The sequence below is a fragment of the Eleutherodactylus coqui genome, chromosome 9, assembly GCF_035609145.1.
Source record: "Eleutherodactylus coqui strain aEleCoq1 chromosome 9, aEleCoq1.hap1, whole genome shotgun sequence".
NCBI classification, from domain to species: domain Eukaryota; kingdom Metazoa; phylum Chordata; class Amphibia; order Anura; family Eleutherodactylidae; genus Eleutherodactylus; species Eleutherodactylus coqui.
The window spans coordinates 89,588,703-89,611,909 of NC_089845.1; the positions used below are offsets into that span (position 1 = coordinate 89,588,703).

General features: G+C 44.3%; 1 protein-coding gene across 1 annotated transcript in view; it reads right to left on the minus strand.

Moving 5' to 3' along the window:
* The window catches only part of GAREM1 (GRB2 associated regulator of MAPK1 subtype 1), a 94,813-nt gene that overhangs the window by 55,568 nt on the left and 16,038 nt on the right, over positions 1-23,207 (minus strand). Inside the window, exon 2 of the mRNA XM_066578041.1 lies at positions 22,984-23,124. Within this exon, the coding sequence (XP_066434138.1) occupies positions 22,984-23,124 (141 nt within the window). The remainder of the gene's footprint in view (positions 1-22,983; positions 23,125-23,207) is intronic.

Here is a 23,207-nt window from a genome sequence, read left to right on the forward strand (position 1 = left end):
CATTCTAACTAAATGCTCACTTTGTAACATGACACATTACCCATGCAAGCCGCTCATTGATGTAAATGCTGTAAATCGCACATTCCAGAGGAATTCCTGTTTGTATAACTGGATTTATTCAAGTGGAAAACTAGATTCCAACATCCTACACTTCTACCTCTGCCTGTTTATCATGGAGCCGAGTCAAGGTCATAGAATGTATACCCAGGAAGGCAGCGGGACGATGCTCCTGCCTACACATTCACTTCATCAGGAGCTGCAGAAGAAGGAGCTCATTATATATCTGGTAGAAGAACGTAGCTTTCCGCTATGTGCCCATGTACGGTCGCTCTACAAGGAGCCGCCTTGCTGATTGCTGCATCCAGTTTACTTTGTGCTTAGGAACCCTTCGTAGAACGACTTAGCCGAAACGAAGCAAGCAGTGACGCCTGAGCGACTTCTGGCTCTGTTCACATGGGTCAATTCTTGCTGGATTTGTCATCCGATAGATGGCCCGTGAAAAGACACCCTACGACAAACTCCCATTTTATTTGGTTACTTGAAGACGATTATTAGGTTAGATGCAGTTAGAAGAATCTGGGCAGACATACTGGAGCCTGGCCAAGAGAAGAGCGCGAACGCCATAGGCTGAGAAGTCACTGTTGCTAAGGAGGAGACATAAAGAAGAGAAAGAACGGAGCAGATGTGAGCTCAGGTCAACACAATGCTCTATGATCAATACACACGTCTCCCGACAAACCCTTAATGACCTAATTCTACAATTCAGTTAACCCTTTCTTTATTCCTGCACTGTAAACAAAGGGGGAGATTTATGAAACCTTCTAAAAGAAGAACTGTCTAAGTTGCCCATAGCAACCAATCACAGCACAGCTTTCGTTTTGCAAAGCCGAGCTCCGATTGGTTGCTAGGGGCAACAGACAACTTTTCTTTTAGATAGTTTCATAAATGAGACCCAAATTCTTTAGACTCTCGCAGGAAGACAGACATACTAGTATAGGCGTAGTTACATAAATGCAGAATGTCTAGATAACGTATTTATTAACATGGACGTCCAGTTGTGTGACTCGAGGCAGCATCTTAGAGTAATTTTATATGGGCCGAGCGATTTTGACCGATAGTTGCTCCATGTAAAAGCGGGGCCCGACAGCGTGCCGAGCGAGAAATCCTCATCGGTCGCTTTGTTTCAGCTTATTGAAATGAAGCGACTAATAAGTGACTTCTGGCTCAGTGTAAACAGGCAATCCATCTCTGAATGACCGTTGACCATGCATGGAGGCTGGCAGCCAGAAGACATCTCCGCACGCTCCACCTGCATCCACTGCTATGTGTGTTCTTAAGGGCTCCTGCACATTGGTGAAGACTATATCGGGTTGTGATTCACGGCCCAATATCGCCCTCACAATCCTTCTGGAAACCCCTGGATGCGGGGAGTTTTCACATGGAAACAGCCTTCCATCCCTGCGGGGGTTCCCCTTATCCCGGCTGCGGCTGCATAGATGCAGCAGGAGATTGTGATGTCCTCCTATTGTTTTCAATGGGGTCGGCACTGCTGCCACCGGCCCCATGGAAAACAATGGGCAATATCGCAAAAAGAAAGGAGATGCTGCAATATTTTTCATTCGGCATCGTAGGAGTGAACACATGACAAGTGAGAATGAAAGCACTGAAAATCATTGGTTTCATAGCTATGTGTTGCGACTCACTCTCGCAGCGCGAGAAAAACATTGTGCGATTTTCTCACCAGTGTGATGGAGCCCTAAGGGTATATTACAATATATGAACACTGTACATGTGGTCTCCCATGGTAAAGAAAGCAGATCCCTGGGATTTCAGCTGCCGGGCCTACAGCACTCAATGGACTGAACCCCTTAGAGAAAGGACTGTAAAGATAGAAAAGCGTTGGTTGCTTTTGGGCTCTGCTAGTGGTCACAGCGGTGATCAGCGATTTCTATAGAGGCCGAAAAGTCTCTAAAAGTATCTTTACATGGGATCTAGCCGAATAATCATTCAAAACAGCAAAACGAAAGTCGTTCATTGTAAACCTTACAACCAGGGCTGCCCAAAAATTCCTGCACAGTCCGTGAAAATAAGGCACTTTTTTGCAGTGTCTGTGACAAACATTAGATGCGTCTGTGAGTTTTCTGAGGCTGTTGATACTTAAGCAGATTATGATGACTGTAATGATCATTTTACAATCCACAGTAAATGCTGACGAGGCGCTTTAACACCGAACAATTATCGTTAAAAAAACAAAAAACAGTTCAAAGGAGTGTAAATGAATGATAATCGTTCAGTGTAAACGCAGCCAACAACCAAAAGACAAACAATAAATTGTTTTTCATTAATTGTATGCAGGCATAAAAATCATCGTTGTCTTGTTCATTAACCCTTTCCAATCCGCTGTCTGACCTCTGAAGAGATTATGATTTAAGGCTGTACAGCTCCGATGTTGGGGTTCTCTTACTGTATATTGCCAGCCTCTCTGCTGTCGGAGCCTATCCAACGTGTCACCTCATGCAGTACTGGCTTTAGCCAGCATATAGCCCTGTTGTAGAATGCCAGAAAAAGAGTAAGCCCCCTAGAAAAACCAGGATACAAATTGGATTGGAAAGGGTTAATCTTTTGGTTTAAATACCGATCATTCAGTCGTTCTCATTCACTTGTACAGTCAATGAACGATTTCTAGTTTGAATGAGCCAAACATTGTATCTGCCTGTGGGAACGAGCGAACTCTGACATAGTTCGCCTGCTCAAACAATACATCGTTCGGTGGACACGGACCCCTATAAACACGTATCACTTACCATGATAATTCAGTCTGATTTACCGAGGAGTCTGTGAAAAATGATGATTTTTATATAAGTTGTTCAGGAAAACCAAAAATTCAGGATGGCAATCCTGTTGACGACCAACAGGGCAGTCAGAGATTAGTTGCTAGTCACGTCGTTTCAACTTGCTAAACATTGGCACTTCTCTCTCTAAAACCCCCTTACAGTATGCCTAACTTTTCAGACAAGTTCTGCTCATCGAATAGCCTGTGTGTGCCTTATCAATCTGATAAACTTTCATTAAAATTCATGTTGTACCACTGTAAATCAAGTCTGAAGTGCAGCCCCTTTGCAATCCACTGCTTGTCATTAGGCATTCAGCTTCTCTAGCAACAGGGATGTTAGGAAGTTTTGGGGAAAGGGCTGTCTTCTCAGGCTCAGCTTCCCTGCACTCACTTTGCTCTCAGATCTGCAGTCAGTGTGTACACAATCTCTGCCTCTCGTAATGTTTACCTAACTTGCTATGTGCACTTTTATATTGTAGGCAGTATAGGTCTCTCCAGTTTGCTGTAGGTCAAGCAGTATAATTCTTATTGGATTGATCTTTATTAGCTGCTTTACTAGCTTGTGTACGTTTGTATGGTCACAGCAAAATACTATTCATCTGGGATTCAAATGGGTATCATACATATCCTGCCAGGATAACTTCTTGCCCCATTCATACTCTGCTATACCATTATAGACTTTTACACGGGACGATTGGAATTGGTTACCAAAACGTCACAGTAATTGATTTCTTCCATATTGTCAAGTTCAATGTAACAAACACGAAAAGACTGCATTGTGAATGGAAACACGACTTTTGTGCTATTTTTGGCATTTAAATGACTGGAAAATGGAAATCTGCATAAGGGATCACTTAGGGTAAAACCACATGAATTCTGTACCCTCAATGCCTCAACTGCAGGAAAATCTTTAGCAAAAAAGCGGCAATCTAGTTAAATTGGCTTTTCAGAGATCAGCGAAATCAGCGAAAAGTAGGAAAAGGGGTCAATTTTTTCTCTCCCTAGAAACAGTGCTGCTCTTGTCCATGGGCAGTATTTATGCATCTAGTTATGGAAGTGAGCCCCAAATAGCTAAATGGGCCCAGGCTGCAGTACATAGACAAGAGAGGCGCTGTACCCGGAGGGAAAAGGAAGTTTAGCAAAAAAGAACATTTCTCCTGCAATATTTGAATGCTTTTAAAGGGGCTGCCCCACTTAAGTCTGCTGACCTGTCCTGAGAATAGTTTATAGGCAGAGGTCAACCACCTACGACCCCCGCTAATTGGCAGATCAAGCCACTGTACATGTAACAAAACTGCTCTATACATTGGAACACCACTAATGATGACCTACCCTGAGGACAAGTCATAAACCTAAACAAGCAGGGCCAAAAAACAGGACACTTTGGACGTTAAGTTTGAAAATGTTTAAAGGTGGTTTTCCGTGACTTTAATTTTTTCTATTGATGAGCGACAGTGATTGGGATTCCTGGTCAGCTGATTCTCAGGGCCACTGCCACTGCGGTATGCACAGGAAGCAGAAAGTGCTGACCCTAGCACGGCAGCCAGGTTGGTATTACAAGTGCAGTTCCTGTTGAATTTCTGCTTCTTGCGCTAATCACAATGACAGAGGCCCCAGGGATCAGCTGATCGGCAGGGATCTTGAGTGGTTCATGCCTGCCAACCATCTACTAATGACCTGTGTCATTACTAGATAATCCTGGAATACCCGATATAAGTTTAACGTGTCTCCACCGGAATTATGGGTGGAGCCATGGGTTGGCTGGGCTGAGTGAAAGGGGACGTCCCCTGCTGCTGATTGGATGTGTGTTATAATGGCGAATTCCTTTGGTTTTTTTCATCTATTTTCATGTAGATTTACATTATGACCAGACTACATGTTTATACCATTAAAGAGGTTGTCCAGTTGTAAACTATTGATGTTCTGTCCTTAGGATAAGCCATGAACAATAGATCAGTACACTGGGACCCTAATTGATTAGCTGTTCTCTGGTTCAGTGTGTTTGTGCGCCAAACTAGTTTCTGCAGGAAGCAGACAGCTCCGTTTTCACTGTAGTGGCCAAGCTTAGTATTACAGTCACAGTGGCAATGGAGCTTTTATGTTTCCTGCAGAAATCCACTCGGCATGGCAAACAGCTGATTGAATGAGGTCCTTGCTGGTAGACTCCCACTGATTTACTATTGATAGCCTATTCTAAGGATCAATAGTTTACAGCTGGACAACCCCTTTAACTACTTTAGAGTGTGGATATTCTGGATATCAAAAAGGATGAAGCTGCATCCATTTATGACTAGTTAGGCCTCATGCACACAGACAGGCACGGATTCTGTATAGGAAATCCGGCATGGAATCCTCCCGTGCCCGGTGCCAGCGTATCTGTCAGAAGTCGTCTTCTTTTTGTATGCGGATGTGCCGCCAGCGCCCCAGTGCACATGTACCATACAGATGACGCTGCGCCGTCGCCTAGGCGATGATGCGGATCCACAACACTTCTGCAATGATTATTGCGGCAGGGACCATTTCCATTGACTTCAATGGAAGCAGTCTCTGCGTATCCCCTCTAAATACAGAGCATGCTGCGATTTTATTTCGGCACGGAGCGGTATGCGTGAAGAGAGGAATCTTCACTAACATCAATGGGCACATTGAGCAGAGGATCGTCCGTGCCCGCTCGCTCACCAGTGCAGAATCCGCTGCTCAATTTGCCCCGTGTGCATGGGGCTAAATTAAAGATGACGAGGTTTCCATATTTCCTGTATTAAAAGAATAATTTTAAAAATAGATATCTTGAAGCCTTCAAACTTGATTGCACCCAAAGATCTACTACTTAACCCTTATCTGAAAGCATTGTCAAAAGCATTAACACTAGGCAGTGGCTCCAATAGTAGGTCAAAATACAAATCCGTTACATGGGAAATGACCAATGAAAGAAATTAGGTCATGAAAAGGTTGAAAAAGAAAAAAAACGAAAAACTCAGTCCCATGATTGACCGCTTTAAAGAAACTCATTTAAGCTAGAGCGATCAGCAATTTATGGCATTAGTGCAATTCAGGCCTATTTGAGCCAAGCTTACATAAAAGAATAATGGGAGCATAAAGGATTTCCCAACTGGCTGAAGGTTGATCGGCCGCCCCGTAAATATCTTCCACATGATTAGAGGGAATGAACAAACAGGACCTATTCCCTCTTGTGACTCTTTTGATCTAGATTCAGGTGGCTGGGAATGCCATTACTTCTCAGACTTCAACCATCTTTTCAGACAAGTCACTAGTATAGGCATCCGAAAAACGGAGCAGCGACCTTTGTTTTTATAGACAGAGAATGAAACTTCTAATAGAGACAACAAGACACAACTAGTCGGTTAGAACAACATTCATTCATCTTCTACCACTCTGTAAATACCAGCGCTGCTGAGTAATCTGTAGGTTTAGTGTTGCAATACAGAAGCTAGACGAGTAGGAGTATGGAAAATGCAGAGTATCATAGTATGTTAAGTCTCTTATAAGGCTATGTCCATCTAGTTCCAAATACAGGAGGGGCAGCATTAGGCCGGGCTCACACGAACGGGTCGGATTCCGCTTGCGGATTTCTGCAGCGGAAGACCTGCGATCATTTGTGAAAGGAATTGCAGATGCGAGCGTTTTTCCGTGCGGATGTACGCTATACACAGCGTATCATCCGTGTGGAAGAAAGATCTCTTTCCCCTCCAGCTGGCGTTTTGGCTTTTCTATCCGTTTTCCTTTAAAGTTGTGAGTGCTTACGCCACCCATACAAAATGTTAATTGTGTATGGGCGATGGAACACTCGTATCCATTGACTTCAATGGGGGCTGTCTGCACGGAATCCATGCTAAAATAGAGAGCCGAAGAAAAATTGCAGCATGTTTTAAGTTGAAAATCTTCGTTCTTAAAGGGGCGTTTCCATCCTGTTTTTATGGCCAAGATGGGAAAAACTGTCCCTCTGTTTCTGACCACCAACCTCGATTTTAATGAAAACTGCGGCTACAGTCACAAGCGCCGGCCACTACACAGGTTGGAGTAGCTGCTTCTGCTTTAACCCTGTGCGTAGCGGTGCTAACAGCATACGTCCGCTCAGCTGATCGGCCTATTCTGAGGATAGGTCATCAATAGTACTTGTGCCTGGAAACCGCCTTTAATATATCAATTAAAATTGCACAATTTTTATATTTACTAACCACATAAAAATGCAAGATTCTTCGTGCACACTTTGATCAAAATATGCGGACACATCTGCCACGTCAAGGAGACCGTATGCACATGGAACCTTCACTGACAGACCCAGCTCTCTTTGAACCCAAGCCTGCAAGTGTGGTCAGTTAAAGCAGGATCCGCCTATATACTCTAATTAAAAGGCTCTGGGATAGAGTCCACAACAGATATGGAGACAGGCACTGCAGTCACATATTCTGATCAAAGTATGTGCTGAGAACCGTGCATTTCTATGCGGTTAGTAAATTTAATTCCGTTTATTAAATGTAGTGGATGCCGCAGCCACATGTTGTTCTAACGAGCTCTGCCCCAGATTGGAGTTTTATCCATTGGATCAGATCCTACAGAGATGGGTAATAAATAAGGCAATTCCTACTTGTGACAGATCCGTTCCCTGTGCTGTCATTGAGGAGATGATCTCTGAATGATAGTAACACAGTCTCTAGATAATCAGAAAGATGCAAGCTGTAGCATTGCTTTAAACCGTACGCTAATAAGATGCAATTACTGTCTCTTTTCATCTGACATATAATCAAGTCTCTCAGACAAAACAATTACCAGATGGCAGGAGAATCGGAAACAAAACTGCTTTTATGTTGTCAGCGGTAATATTGTAGTTCAGTGTAATTATCCAAGCAGGTAGGTAAGGAGGGAAGGCACTGAAGAGCAAATAAGAATGTTCATTCAGGATTCCAAGACACGGAGATCCTAAAAAGATGAATCCGAAGAATAGGGCCCTTATCCCCTTCTCCTTACGCTCCCCCCCCCACCCACCATGAGGAGGGGCTTGCATGGCCTGGCGCTAGAGAATGTATGGGAAGGGCCGGGGGCATAGAAAGGTTCTGCAGAAGAAAACTGTGATGACTGAAGACAGGATAGGCATGTTCCTTCCAGTGTTTGTTGCCCATTTTGACATCTGTACTTGTGACATTCAAGAACTGGGAATCGTAAAGGGGTCGTCCTGCTGCCAGATGATTTTTTAAGTATCCTTGTAAATGACTTTAGCTGGTTTAAATTTTAACACGTTTGTCCTCTTCCCTGGAGAACCAGTGCTGCAGCCGCAAGGTCTTCCCGGTATTTATTTCGGAATGCATACCACCGCTTCTGCCAAACAGCGGGAGTACTGCGGGGCTGCAGCACCGGATCGCTGGGGGAGAGGACGAGTAATTACACCTGTTCCTTCCTTTTAACACACTTGCAATGAAACATAAAAGGGGTATTCTGGGCTTTCATTATTGATGACCTATGCTCAGAACAGATTATCAACAGTTGATTGGTAGGGATCCACCGCTCGGGATTTCTGCCGATCCGCTGATCCTCCAGCCCGCTGCCTGAGCAATGGAGCTGAATTTCCACATTGGTAGTCAGGGCCAAAAGTGAAATAGACAACTTCACTCCCATTGAAATCAATAGTAGTGATGCCTTCTATTACACGTCCAGCTCCTCAATGTGGTCAGAGCCTTAAGTGTAATAGAAGGAATCATACCTACTGATTTCAATGGAAGTGAAACTGTCTGTTACACTTCTGGCACTGACCACTGATGTGAACGTGCAGCCCCCGCTACACTGACAACGGGCCAGAGGATCAGCTGATTGCTAGGGATCAACAGTAAAGGCCTGGAATAGTTCTTCAAAAAAACAAACAAACTGGCAACTGGACAGCCCTTTTAACAATGCAAATATTGACTTTAACTGTACCAGCCAGTATGGAGGAGAAGACCTCACCCGGTACCCATCAGGCTGTGTGTGATCAGTTTCCAACTGCTTGAAAGGCCATAATTACTGTCATCTTTCCTATAACCCTTGTGCTACCCTATCTCACATTTAAAGGGGTTGTCCCGCGCCGAAACGGGGGTTTTTTTTTTTTTCAACCCCCCCCCCCGTTCGGCGCGAGACAACCCCGATGCAGGGGTTAAAAAAGAACACCGGAGAGTGCTTACCTGAATCCCCGCGCTCCGGTGACTTCTTACTTACCTGATGAAGATGGCCGCGGGGATCTTCTCACTCGGTGGACCGCAGGGCTTCTGTGCGGTCCATTGCCGATTCCAGCCTCCTGATTGGCTGGAATCGGCACGTGACGGGGCGGAGCTACACGGAGCCCCATTCAGAAAAGAAGAAGACCCGGACTGCGCAAGCGCGGCTAATTTGGCCATTAGACGGCGAAAATTAGTCGGCTCCATGGAAACGAGGACGCGAGCAACGGAGCAGGTAAGTGAAAAACTTTTTATAACTTCTGTATAGCTCATAATTAATGCACAATGTACATTACAAAGTGCATTAATATGGCCATACAGAAGTGTATAGACCCACTTGCTGCCACGGGACAACCCCTTTAAGAGCATTTCGATGCTCCAACTTGCAAAGTTTGAGTTGGGCATCTAAGGAACCACTTGAAAAGGATTTGGATTAAGTTCTAAATCATAATATGGAGTAAAATAATAAGCAAATACACAAATGTTCTCCTATAATCTGATATGGAGATAAGCACATATGAACAATTGCTTGTTTTGGTCGGGTTTCCCATTGGAATACCTAGTTTTGCAACTTGCATGGAACTTAGAAAGTATCTATGCTGGAATCCGTTGCACACAATGGGGCACATTTATAAAACGCTGTAAGATAAAAACTTGCTATGCGCAGCAGAGACTGTTTTTCCCTTAGTTTTATAAACCTGCCCCAATATCTTATTAATATAGTGCTATGAGAACCTGAAAACCAGGACAACAGAGCACTGGGTCTGGTTTATGATAAGTGCCCACCAATCCTATGTAAAGTTAATCCCTGGAACACTATGGGAGCGCTGCCTACAATGAAGTCTATGTATGGAACATATTTCCATAGCCCTGGTCCTGAAGATCTTGGCTTAGGGATCACATTGTAGCACAAAGAGAAACTGGAGAAATTCAGCATTTCAGTGCAGGATCCCTTCAAGGTCAAGTTTACTATTCCAGCTCTATTTGTATAGAGCTAGAACTGTGCAGCCATAGAGTTGCATTGGGGCCTGTAACTTCACGTGTCTTAGATTTCCACAGAAATCTGCAAAAAATAAAAATTGTAGCATGCGCCGCTGTACACCGTTTATACATATAGCAAGCGACGGAAGCAAATATGGCACTGTGATATGGGGCCGTACAGCACTCCGTGTCCTCATCAGATGCTCTAGATCTAAACCCTTCTGTAGGGTTTTTGACTTTTCTCCAAATTGACGAGGGGCATTTCAGTTCTGAAACTAATATAGGAATTCTAAGATTCTGGAAAGCCACTAAAAAGGATATTGTACAAAAACAATATAAAAAGTATTACTGAAAAAAAGCAGCAAAAAGTCTGGAACTTAGCTGAAGGCAGCCTAATAAATAATGGTGCAGTACGAGTGCAGGGACCCGTCAGTCGGGCTTCTAAGCACATCCCGCCGCCTGCTCGGTGACTCAGACCAGTTGTAGTCACAACCATCTCTAATTCCTCAGCCAGGAACAGCATTTTTGTTTCAAGTATCATCGTACTATTCCAGGAAAATCATCACGATTTGGTACATACGTAACTAGAACAGCAGGAACACGCAGCCCACACAGCAGAGCGGTTTTCACTCCACCAGGAACACTGTAGAGGGCTTTTTATGGAATTGAAGGAGCACCTTATTAATAATCCTTTTTTCTTAGAGGAAGAAAAATAAATAAATAAAATAAAGATTTCCTAAACACGGATAAAATCAGTTTTTTGTTTTGAGAGCCAGAGCAAATTGGAAAACTACATTAAGTGGCTGAACATCATGGGATCAATGCCGTCATTTTCTGCAGTTTTGTATCAAACGCATTTAGCAGCTCTTTTGTCCTTTAGCTTCCTACTGCCCTCGCATGTAGACAGTCTGGCTTTTTCCCAGGATCATCCAATGTACACTATGTACTTGTTTGAAGCCCGAGAGAGTCTGGGTATCTGGCCTGGGGTTTCGGCAGTGTCGGCTTGACAGGTATCCAGCAGACCAGGCTTCGGACCCAGCTCCCTCAGAGTTACCACTGTGACCATATCCCGATTTAGTAGTTAGAGGTGTTAGCATGGACTCGTACCCCGGCTCTGGCCATACCAGCTGGAGAGGGTTGGGTCCGAAAATACCGTAGGCCCCGTTAGAGGTCTTGGCACAGACATTCAGTAAACTACTAGGAGTAGGGCTTGGGAGTTGAAATACTGGCTTCCAACAACAAACTTTAATGATGGGAACAGTGGAAAAGTCGAAGTCCCCGTTCCCGGGACAAAAGTCCCTGTATGGATTGATCAGTCAGGTAAATCTGCACTAGCGGTTTTAGTTATAAAGTCACTGTCCGAATATCGGGATGAACTAAACTCCTTACCGGGTTAGCGGGGATGAGAGTTCTTTTCTTCAATAACGAACCAACATTGGAGGGAGAATGAGGAGGCTTACGTCTTGGAGGCCCACTTGCAGCAACATCCTTTTTCCTTTCTTGGGGAGACCATGTCCGTAGGTTGGTTACTACTTCCCTGCAGTATGTCAATGGAGAGTATCTCCAACACAGCGTAGCTGCACACACGGACATTCGGGTAATCCTTCTCGCTCCTCGTTCCTACCACCTTTTAAAGCAACAATCATTTACGCAACGGAACATCATACTTAAAGGGGTTGTCTCACGAAAGCAAGTGGGGTTATACACTTCTGTATGGCCATATTAATGCACTTTGTAATATACATCGTGCATTAAATATGAGCCATACAGAAGTTATTCACTTACCTGCTCCGTTGCTGGCGTCCCCGTCTCCATGGCTCCGTCTAATTTCGGTGTCTTCTCGCTTTTTTAGACGCGCTTGCGCAGATGGGTCTTCTCCCTTCGGCTCGGCTCGGAAGCAGCGGCGTTTTGGCTCTGCCCCTTGAACGCGTCATCGCGTAGCTCCGCCCCCGTCACATGTGCCGATTCCAGCCAATCAGGAGGCTGGAATTGGCACACGTCATGGGGCGGAGCTACGCGATGACACGTACAAGGGGGCGTAGCCAAAACACCGCTGCTTCCGAGCCGAGCCGAAGGGAGAAGACCCATCTGCGCAAGCGCGTCTAAAAAAGCGAGAAGACACCGAAATTAGACGGAGCCATGGAGACGGGGACGCCAGCAACGGAGCAGGTAAGTGAATAACTTCTGTATGGCTCATATTTAATGCACGATGTATATTACAAAGTGCATTAATATGGCCATACAGAAGTACTTAACCCCACTTGCTTTCGCGAGACAACCCCTTTAACAATAAAACTTGGGGAGACTGTGCCCCCCTTACAGAGGCTCCATGAGGCGCCTTCATTGCAGATCCGGTCCACAATCACATACAAAAGAGTACGATATGATGACCCATTCTTTCCAGTAAAATGTTGGGCAGCATGACAGAAATAGAATGGTTCCCATTATAGTCATTAAGGTCCATCGGGCACGGTTTGTGTTCATGATGTCCAGGATTCGGCATTTCTGTGCATTTGGCTCTCTGCCTGCTAGGGTCCCGCTGAATAATGGAATCACATGCGCTGGAATGAAGAGAGTTTCAGGGTAGGGTCCTATACGGCAGCCATGACAGCGCCAAAAGCTTGGCATCAGTGTAAACTATAAAGATGGAACTGGCTGTTCGTTAATCGCAACACAGTTTTAGTATGAAAATTAATGTCAAACTTTTTACAAGTGGTCTTTTTATTCACACATTTCCATTGCTTTTTTTCCAATAAATACATTGTCTAGGGCACTTCGTATTTTTACTGCAAATCAGGAGTCAAATATGAACTGGTTACAGTGCATGAAAAAAAAAGGCAGGAAATAAATTTTTTTCCAAGAAAAATGCTTTCTTTGTGTGAAGTCACCCATAGGCCGGCTTCACACGGCCGTGACAGGCTCCGCCGCGGAGCCCGTCACGGCGCCCCCCAGAGACCCCCATACTTACCTCCGGATCCGGAGTCCCACGTCCTGCATGACGCTTCGGCGCACATGCGCAATAGAGCGCATGACGTGCCGCAGCGTCATGTGACACGCCCACATATGACGCAGCTGGCGGTAGGCGGAGAGTCGGTTTCACGCTATCTTCTGCTGTGCTACAGATGGAACGGACGGCTTCCATTGACTGCAATGGAAGCCGTCCGCGCGTACACCCGCGGCAAACAGAGCATGCTGCGGGTGAGGACGGGTGGTTTTACGGTGCGGAATTCCGCCCTGTAAGCATTGTGCTATTAGGGTCAATAGAACCTAATAGCTGCGGGGAACGCAGCGGAAATCCGTCCGTGGGAAGGAGCCCTAATAGCTGCTGGCATCCGTCCATGGGAAGGAGCCCATAAGCTTCCCGCATAGATTTTTTGTGGGGTTTGATGCCCAGAAAGATGCATTTCTTTCCCGTGTATTTCCCCTCCAGTACGATGCTTGAAAAGGTAAAACAGATCAGCAACCCTAGAGCATGGTGTGTTTTGAAAGAAATGCCAAGTGCCCAAGAGACGGACCCAGATTGAGAAAAAAAAAACACCACTATAAATAAAAATAAGTAGACCAACACCGAGAAAACAAAAAACACATCTGTCTGGGGCAAAAAGAAAGAGTGCCAAAACACTCCAGGGACAATTCCGCAAATAAAACAGCGTGACATCTCTGGCCGTCGGCCGACACTATGAAAGGGGAAACTACAATCTTAAAATTAGAAAGCCCCCAATTTTTAGATTTTAATATCGAATACTAATTGGGCATCACAGCTACATATGAGTAAAGACGTGGAAAGGACTTTGATGAAAACTAATAGGAAGTGTTGCTGTATTAACGGTGTGATAAGACATAATGTGCGCAGTATTCCAGGCGGCTGGTGGAGGTTGTGGTGTCCATGTCCTGCTCTGCTCGCTCTTCAGGCCCCGAGGGACACAATGGGGGCATTCTTAGCCGCACCACTGCTGCTTTATTGCTGTTCAGTGGGATCTAAGAGCAGGAAATGGGGAGAGCGGCTGTAATTAGAACACAAGCATTCTCTCAATAAGAGTGCTGCACGACATCCGCGGCGCTGCCACATCACACAAGAGCACGCAGCTCGGGACATTTCACATCATCCGGATTTTTTAATCATCAATATACACTGAATAGTGGGCAAGTTATTCAGTTGGAATGTGAGTCCATATTAGAATGGGAAAATTGGGCGATCTGAGTGACTTTGAAGGAGGTCCGGTCATCGGTGCTAGACTAGCGGGGCCAGGATTTCATACACCCCCGACCTTGTAGGGTATTCTCATGCATACTGAGAAAGGTCCGATTGAGGGAAAACATCCATCAAAGGGGATCCTGTGGACATAAACAACTCTGCGACAAAGTTCAGAGAAGGAGATCGAGAATCGTTCTGACGAACAGGCAGTGCAGTCAAGCAAATACCGGTGCTCCAACTAATGTGACCCAACACACAGGTGGACGTTCCTTAGCACAGGTGGGCTATATGAGAAGATGACCTGTTCCAGCGCCATTGCTGTCTATGAGAAACTGAAACACAAGACTCCAGAGGGCAAAAGAGCGTAAAAATGGGATCCCTGAGCAAAGCAAATACATCACCTGTTCAGACGAATCTAGATTTCTGTTGCCCCTTGCCGAATGGAGGATCAGAATTTGACGCAAGCCGTGTTAACCAATGAACTCCAGGTGTTCAGAACATGTCAGTACCTAATATAATTTGCGGCAACTGTAAAAAACTTCCTGTCCGCAGGGGCCAATATTGTTGCCAAATGATTACCACTTAGTGGACTCTACGTCACAACAATCTACTGCGACTCTAAATGCAAAAGAAGGTCCGAAGCACTACTAGATGGGGTCTGTAATAAAGTGACCATTCAGTGAGTGCTGCTTATAAGTTATAATTTTACCCAAGTAGAAATAATGGCATCTATATATCAGTATCTGCCTTAATACTGTCACAGCGGATACTGGCATGGATACCACCCAACTGAAAGCAGAAGTGCAAAACTGAAAAACATGGAGAGCTCACCTCTAGGCCCCATGTCCACGGCCGTGATGGAATATCGCTAGCGATATTCCGCGGGGGAGCGTGTTCAGGTCTCTGTGGTGAGCCTATCTGACAGATAGGCTCACCACAGAGAATTGCAGCATGCCACAATTTGAATCCCGTGAGCGGAGAATCGCTATGATTCTCCGCTTGTGGACATCAGGGCTGCGTTTTCCATACTTAATCTATGGAAAGCGGTCACTGCGTTACCTGCGGCCGGATTATCGCCGTGGATAACGCTATTAACTATCGCCCGTGGATAGGCAGCCTTAGGGTCACCGAGGGTCATGAACGACTAAACAACTAACATCTGCCTTCTGCTTAACAAACCTCTCCAGTTCATACTCCCTTAATATGTTGTTAGAATGGTAATGCTCTGATCAGATTAGAGCAAGGGTCTGCTATATACACACAGTTCCTTAATATAATAATCTAGGTTTTTCAAAAGCTGAAGGTCTCCATTCCTGATAAAGTCATAAAGATGTTTTCTCGCTTGTTTTTGGTCATAGAGAATAATAAAAAGATCTAAAAAGGAGGAAAAATTTCCAAATCTGAGCGGTTATCCCTCGTTCTCTCCTTTGGGATTTATTCATATTTCGATAATATTAAAACAGAGGCGATAACATTGATTTCAATGAGAGTGAAGCCGGCTAGCACACACACTTCCTCCCCTGACTACTGATGGTGATGTCCGGTACTGCAGCACCGTTAGTGAGCTGATCGGTGTCGATCCCAAGCTGCAGGTTCCCATCGATCAACCACTGAAGACCTATTCAGAGGCCAGATAATCAGTTATACAAGCCCGGAATACCCCTTTAAGTCATGCAAAAACACACAACTTTGGACAACCCCTTTAATCATTGCCGGGCATTCACCAGCAAGGCTTTATGGGAAATAAATTAGGGCAAATGTAGCAATATCCATTAATCTCCCTATTGAATATCATTCTGAAATCATTTCAGCAGCAGGAGCAGGAAGGTGAAAAGCTGTATATAACAGATGGCAGGACTTTCATTTTGCTAACATATTTACCACTTAATTTGCCATTTCAACGTATAATTCTGTGCAAATATTAATTCTGTCGTCAAGCGGGAGGCGCACGTCTCTGATTCTTGCACTCAACCAGGTTTATTTTAGGAAGGGACAAGCTCGTACACACAATAGCTGATAAAGTAATCGGGATAATTCCATAGGAGACGTTCCTCCGGGCTCTAAACAACTTATATAACAGCAGCAAGTGGAAAACTAGAACAACACTCAAACGTTTGCAATGCCGTCCCCTCTAATAACAGGATGCAGTCAAGTAATGAACACCTATTATAAAAAGCATTAACTAATCAAACTGGTCTTAACAAGTTTTTTTTACCAACCCACTCAGAACAGCCCACAGATCCCATCACAGCTGTTCCAGCCCTTCCACAAAGCACATTCATGTCACAGAATGTACAGAGCACTTACACGTACAGCGGTACGCCGAGGAGACATGCGCCACAATGACATCTCTGCACAGCTCTTTCACAAGAGGCACGTGGGAGATCTAGTACAGGGTTATTAGAAATGAAACACCCATAACTCACATTTAATGACACTTGGATACAGAACTTTGAGTTTCTGTTTCCATTGACATCAAAGTTTTGTTGCATAATATCACAAATGTTTTCCACATCAGAAGTGATCAAAAGTGATCAATGTGGGACTCCTTTGTCTCTCGACACAAGACTATAAAACACAAGAGAGGACACAAGGAGATTGCAAGAAGATCTGGATAAGTTGGGGTTTGGGCAGAAAAGTGGCAAATGAGGTTGAAACACTGATAAATGTAAGGTTATGCACATGGGCAGAGGAAATACACGTCACCATTACACACTAAATGGGAAACACTGACATGGAAAAGGGCTTGGGGGTTTTAGTTAGCTGTTAGATTAACTGGAGAAACCAGTGTCAGGCAGCTGCTGCCAAGGCAAATAGGATCATGGGGGGGGGGGGGGGGGGCAACAAAAGAGGTATAGGGGCACATGATGAGGACATTGTTCTTCCTCTTTACAAGTCACTGGTCAGACCACACATGGAATATTGTGTACGGTTTGGGGCACCGGTACTCAAGGACATATCAGAGTTTGACCGGGTAAAAAGGCGGGCAACTAAAGGAATAAACAGAATGGGTGGACTACAATACCCAGAGAGGTTATCAAAATTGGGATTATTTCGTTTAGAAAAATGACTTCTGAGGGGCTACATAGCTATGTAAAAATATATCAGGGGACAGAGATTTCTCCCATCATTTATTTATACACAGGACTGTGACTATAACAAGGGGGAACATCCTCTACATCTAGAGGAAAGAAGGATTCTACACCGACATAGAAGGTGGTTCTTTACTGTAATAGCAGTGAGAGTATAAAAAACACTCTGCTTGAGGACGGGGTGATAGCGAACTCCATAAAAGAGTTTAAGAAGGGTCCTGGACACCTTTCTTGAGCAATACGATATTATATGATATAGTCACCAATTCCTTCAGAAGGGTCAGTGATCCAAGTATTATTTTGATTGCCAGATTGGAGTCGGGAAGGATTTTTTTCCCTTAAACAGGCTGAACTGGATGGACAAATGTCTTTTTTCGGCCTTACATACTATGTTACTATGACACACAGAGTCTGCAGTCAAGCTCTTGCCATACACTTTGACTGATGCAATGGCTTCTGTGATTCAGTAAATCGTGCATGGTGGGTGGTAAGGGTGGCATGCAGACTATCGCTGCCCCAAAGAAAAATATCACCAGGCGCAAGGGGAATGTGGAGGCCAAGGAAGAAGTTCACCATCATCACGACCTGCAGAGGCAATCCATCTGTTTGGTCATCGCCTATTGAGTCACTTCTGACTTCATTGTGAGAATGAGGGGGCGCTCCATGTTGTTGACGAATGAAACTGGGGATTTCCTGTCCCGGCAGAAGCTATATCTGTGACATCCGGGTGCAAAATCTCCATGATTCTTTTGTCATGAGAATAGCGTAAAACACATTCACCTTGGGAAAGTCGCGCATACACTCCATGTAGACATGTAGGTGTTCCCTCCTTCAGATTCTGACATTACGTTTCTTACCAGCGCCCGGAATGTGGAAGGCGGCTTCATCACTAAGCACTAAAGATTCCATGAAACCATCAGTCTCAGAGTTTGCAGACTCTCACAGAACGTTCGGCGCCTCGCCTTGTCGCCCGGTTTCAGGGACGGTAACAACTGCGATCAGTAGGGATAACAGTGCAAACATTTGAGCAGAATCTTCCACACAGTCGGCTGCAGGACGTACGATTCTCTGTGGATTTCTGAGGACTTTGTGTGAAGCTTACACGGACGCTCTCCATTCCTCCCCATTCTCCCCTTGTTTACAAAAAAATATACTTTTTTTAATAAAAAAATATGCAAACCTATACAAACCCGTTTAAAAGATGTACTTTTTTTAAATGAAAATGTATGACAAATGAACACGCCTGCATTGGTTTTTACATTTTTGTGACAATTTCTAGACTTAGCAGCATAAAAACGTATAATTTTACCATAAAAAAGTAGTGCTGTGAACGCTCAGTATGTGGCGGTATATGACATAGAGCTCATTGACCTGGAGCTTTATATACGGGTTCTTCGCTCTTGACCACACATTTCAGAATTAAATAGAACATATTGAGGCAGCGGAGCGCAGGTGATGCCTCTGTTATCATCGATGCCCGCTTTCTGTTCTTGCAATTGCCATGGTGCAGTTGGGTAAAAACATCACCGCAACATTTGTGGGAGTCAAATTGACATAAATGAACTAAACCCGATATACATGAAGAATAAAAAAAAAAAGCTTTTTTCTCTAATGGTAACAGATGGCCACCCTGAAACCAAGAATTGCAAACAATGTCTGGAGCACTTGTACGTTTCCTGTGGTTTTTTCAGAAAAGTCAAAGAAAAGAGCACTTAGTCGTAATTTTCTAGTTCTAACGAACATGATGGGAAAAAATGATAGTGCAGAAAGCTTTTAGGCACAATCTGACAACAATCTAAGCCAAATCGATACGGCATGTACTGTATGATAGAATGCCACGCTACGGCAAAAATATAGGAATGCGTCAAGCTGAGCAACGCGAACAAGAACAAAAGGTGTCCAAGTCAGACGGCTCGGAGATCACACAGGCGCCAAATACCGAGAGTGTCACAGCTTGGATTTATCGTGCCCAAATCCACATCAAAACCTAAGCATGTGAACAAGCCCTTATAGGGCGGACTGGCACCATTGTCATCCCCAACTGGCGGGTCTTTGAGCCATCCGCATATATTATAGGACTACTGGATAGCGTAGACATGGTGAAACTTCATTCATTACGTAGCCAACCTGATGGGTCATGCTTCCCGATGACCATACAGCTGCTGCTGAGGCTATAGACAGCAGGATCAAGTATGTAATGCTAGGTTAAGAAGGCCGTTCAAGGGAGATAAACTTGAATATTAACCCATTCCAATCCACTGTCTGACGTCTGAAGACATTATGATTTAAGGCTGTACAGCTCCAATGTTGGAAGACATCCGTCGGGGTTCTCTTACTGTATATTGCCAGCCTCTCTGCTGTCGGAGGCTATCCAACGTGTCACCTCATGCAGTACTGGCTTTAGCCAGCATATAGCGCCGCTGTATAACAGCAGAAAAAAAGTAAGCCCCCTAGGAAAACCAGGATACAAATTGGATTGGAAAGGGTTAAAGGCGTTGTCCCAATAAAAGAAATTTAAGGGATAAGTATCTTAGCTGCTAGGACCCCCCCAAAAAACACGTTCTCGACTGAATGAAGTGGTGGGCACGCGGGTGGACTACTGCTCCATTCATTTGTACAAGACTGCTGGAAGTACCACAGAAATGAATGAGTCAATGAATAGAGAATATTGTAAACTACGCTATTCTATACGGAACCTTGTAAAAACGGACACCAATGTGGCGTCTGTCCCACAATACAAGTGAATGGCTCCATTTGGGGTGTTACCGTGCCGTAAATTCCGAACGAAAATCAAACAACGTGTGACTTGTAGCAATGCTGCCATCCAATAGGTGGCGCTGCAGAGGTATTGTTCCTGATTTGCAATCTCTGTGTAAACGCTCCCTGAGATAAAGCAGAAAAATAGTAGTAAAGTCTGGAGAATTATAACCACAAGTTAATAAGTAACCGTGACCAAGTAATTGAGGAAACTTGGAAGTTAGCAGCAGGCAGCAAACAATATAAACTCATCATCCTGCAGTTTGGATCCTGGACAGCCATTTCTATTACAGTCAATCTGAACGCTGCAGACGTTTTATGTGTTTTTCTCATTTTTTTAATAACCCGTTATCAGGTTTAAAGTGAAAGATAAACACAATATAATAAACATCTTATCACCTATCACCAACAAGGAGACAGGGAAGCAGCTGTGATTGGCTCCTGTTGCCAACAGATGAGATAACAAAGACCATATGAGGAAGGGTTATCATGGGAACCCAGCAGCAGAGGAACTGTGGACTGAGCGTGTAACGTAAAAGGGATTGTCCCACTTCTAGCAGTTTTGCTGTAGGAAGCAGACAGCTCCGTACATTGTGCAGTGGCCACGGCTGGTACTGCAGGTGGAGTACTACTGGAGTGGATGAGACTCAGCCTGCAGTACCAACCCGAGCCACTGTGAAATATTAGAAGCCATCTCCGGTCTACAACAAAATGGCAAGAAGTTGGACAACCTGTTTTAAGTTCTGGAAACCTTGAAAAAGAAGTAAGGCTCTTTTACACTATTCCATCGGGTTCAAGAATAAAAGCAAAACAAGACACAAAAGTCTGTCCATTTCGATCCATTTAAGACTGTCTGTCAGACACAGAAGGCTTGATGAAGATATGAGCAGAGCCCAAGCTATCCGAAAACTGGATGATCACATTTCTCCTGCACATAAAAGCCTTCTACATAAAGCCGGTTGTCAGAATTGTTTTATTTGCTGTTGCTTTCCTAGGTTTTTACAGCATTGAACTGGCATAGGGATAATAATGAAGCCTCAATATCACGTCCCACTGCTGGAGGCGCCGAATCTCCAAGCATTTCAAGTGTCATTACTGTACATTACATAAAACGCAGCAGAGGACTCAACAAAAAGAGAAATCATTACCGACTGTGCCAACAAAGTCATAGAGAAATGAGGAGCGGGTGAGGGATGCATTACCTTACCACGGACAATAGTGGGATAGGTAACAGTGTCACGTACAGGTCTGGCAACAGATAGGAAACCTAGAAGAGGAACGGCCTAGCTCGTAACACAGTATGTTAGGCTGAATGAAGACAATGCCCAACTAGTTCAGCCTGGTCGTGACCCAGGAACTTGGGTTCCGGCTGAGAAAAGGGGCCACCATGCGGATCTTTAAGCTCAAAGCAGTTTTATACCTTGTATGTAAAAGGATGGCACTATTGTAAAAAGGGGCCACCATATCTGCCACTGTGAGAGTGCATACAAGAGCACTGAGCAGTACAGCGCACAGGCAGGTTAGGGGAGGAAGCCCCATTCTCTTTAAAGTGTCACTACTGTTCTAGCAACTAGTATGACAGCCGGGGTGATAACTATCAAAAGTGACATTCACTTTATTGCCTAAAATGACATTTGTGAGCTGAAAAAAAATCACTCAAAGTACTTGCCACTAGGGGTCTCCCTACTAATTGTCCACCACTTGTTGCCAAATGATGTCGGTCCCTTGTAAGGGCTTCTTTACATGGGTGAGACTTTAACAGAAGCGATAAGAGTTTTTGAATGAAAAACACCTGGCGTGAAAAATGCACGTTAGCAGGCCCAGTATCAGGCAGTTTCTAGGCCCTTGTGAATGGAGCCTAAGGCCTCGTTCACAGAAGCGCGGTTTTAGCGTATTATAGGCGCGTGAAAAGATAGCGTCTATTAGAAAACAAAACCCTAATCGAAGGTCTGTGGTGAGAGAAAAGATAGGACTTGAGCTATCTTTAGTGCGTGATGCGTGGGAGCTTCCATAGAGTCTTATGGATGACAAGCACCACACAACTCCGATCGTGTGAATAGGCAATTTTACCACTAATTAAGCTAGACATTTAATAGCTGAAAATTACTCGTTCACACGATTCTTGCACAAGAAAGATGCGATTTTTTTTTTAGCGTGGCAATTTGACCGCTAAAACCATGCTTGCGTGAACGAGGCCTAAGGCAGGCTTTGCATGGGTGCCAAAATTGTACAAAATTTGTGCATTATTTATTGTTACTTTATTGTTATCTCCACTGTTATCTACTTCTCTAGTGTCCTCCAGGATGATATATCATATGTGTTACAGAGAGTTAGCAAGCATAATCTGCTGGTTTCTCTATGCGCAGTGTATATAAGACAGTATAACAGCAGGCTTCTCCCACCAACTCAGAGAGAACTGAGAATCAGTGATACAGCCTGCAGAGGGGAAAACTAATCAAAAAGGTAAGACACATCTCACATAACCAAAAATTGTGCTATTGTTCACATCTAGAGAGGAGCGAGCACCCAAATGCTCGGGTCCGCGTTATTCGAGAGCTCTACTCGAGTAACGAACCCCACTGACTACAATGGGAGACTCGAGCATTTTTGCATGTGGGACACCGGGTGCGTCCGTCTCTCTCTATAGATTACATGTATGAAATAGGCGTGTACAAACTGACGGGGACAGTCGTGTGCGATTACAATTCTCTGCTGTATTAACCAGTAATACCCTTTAACGACATAGGGCCCTCAAATTAACGCAATTGCTAGACACGGTAGATGTAAATCCACACAGAATGCAGAACACCATATCAAACCAACTGAAGGTGAAACGCTTAAACCAATATACTTACAGCCACCAGGTAAAAGACTCACTGAGATACAGCTACAAAGGAAATACTGATATTTTGGTAGGCATACCTCCGTAGTGAACAGGAATCTCAATCTTCGGACCTATGACATAATGTCCCTCTTCTAAACTGTGGGCTGTGATTGTTGTCCACTGCCGACATGAGTGTATTAAGAGATGGTCATTCTCCCGCAGGCCTTCAATGTTTTCCCCTAAAAAATAAATATATAGATTACTTATATATTATATACATTACTTAAATTTTAAAGGGGTATTCCAGGTTTTAAAAAGATTT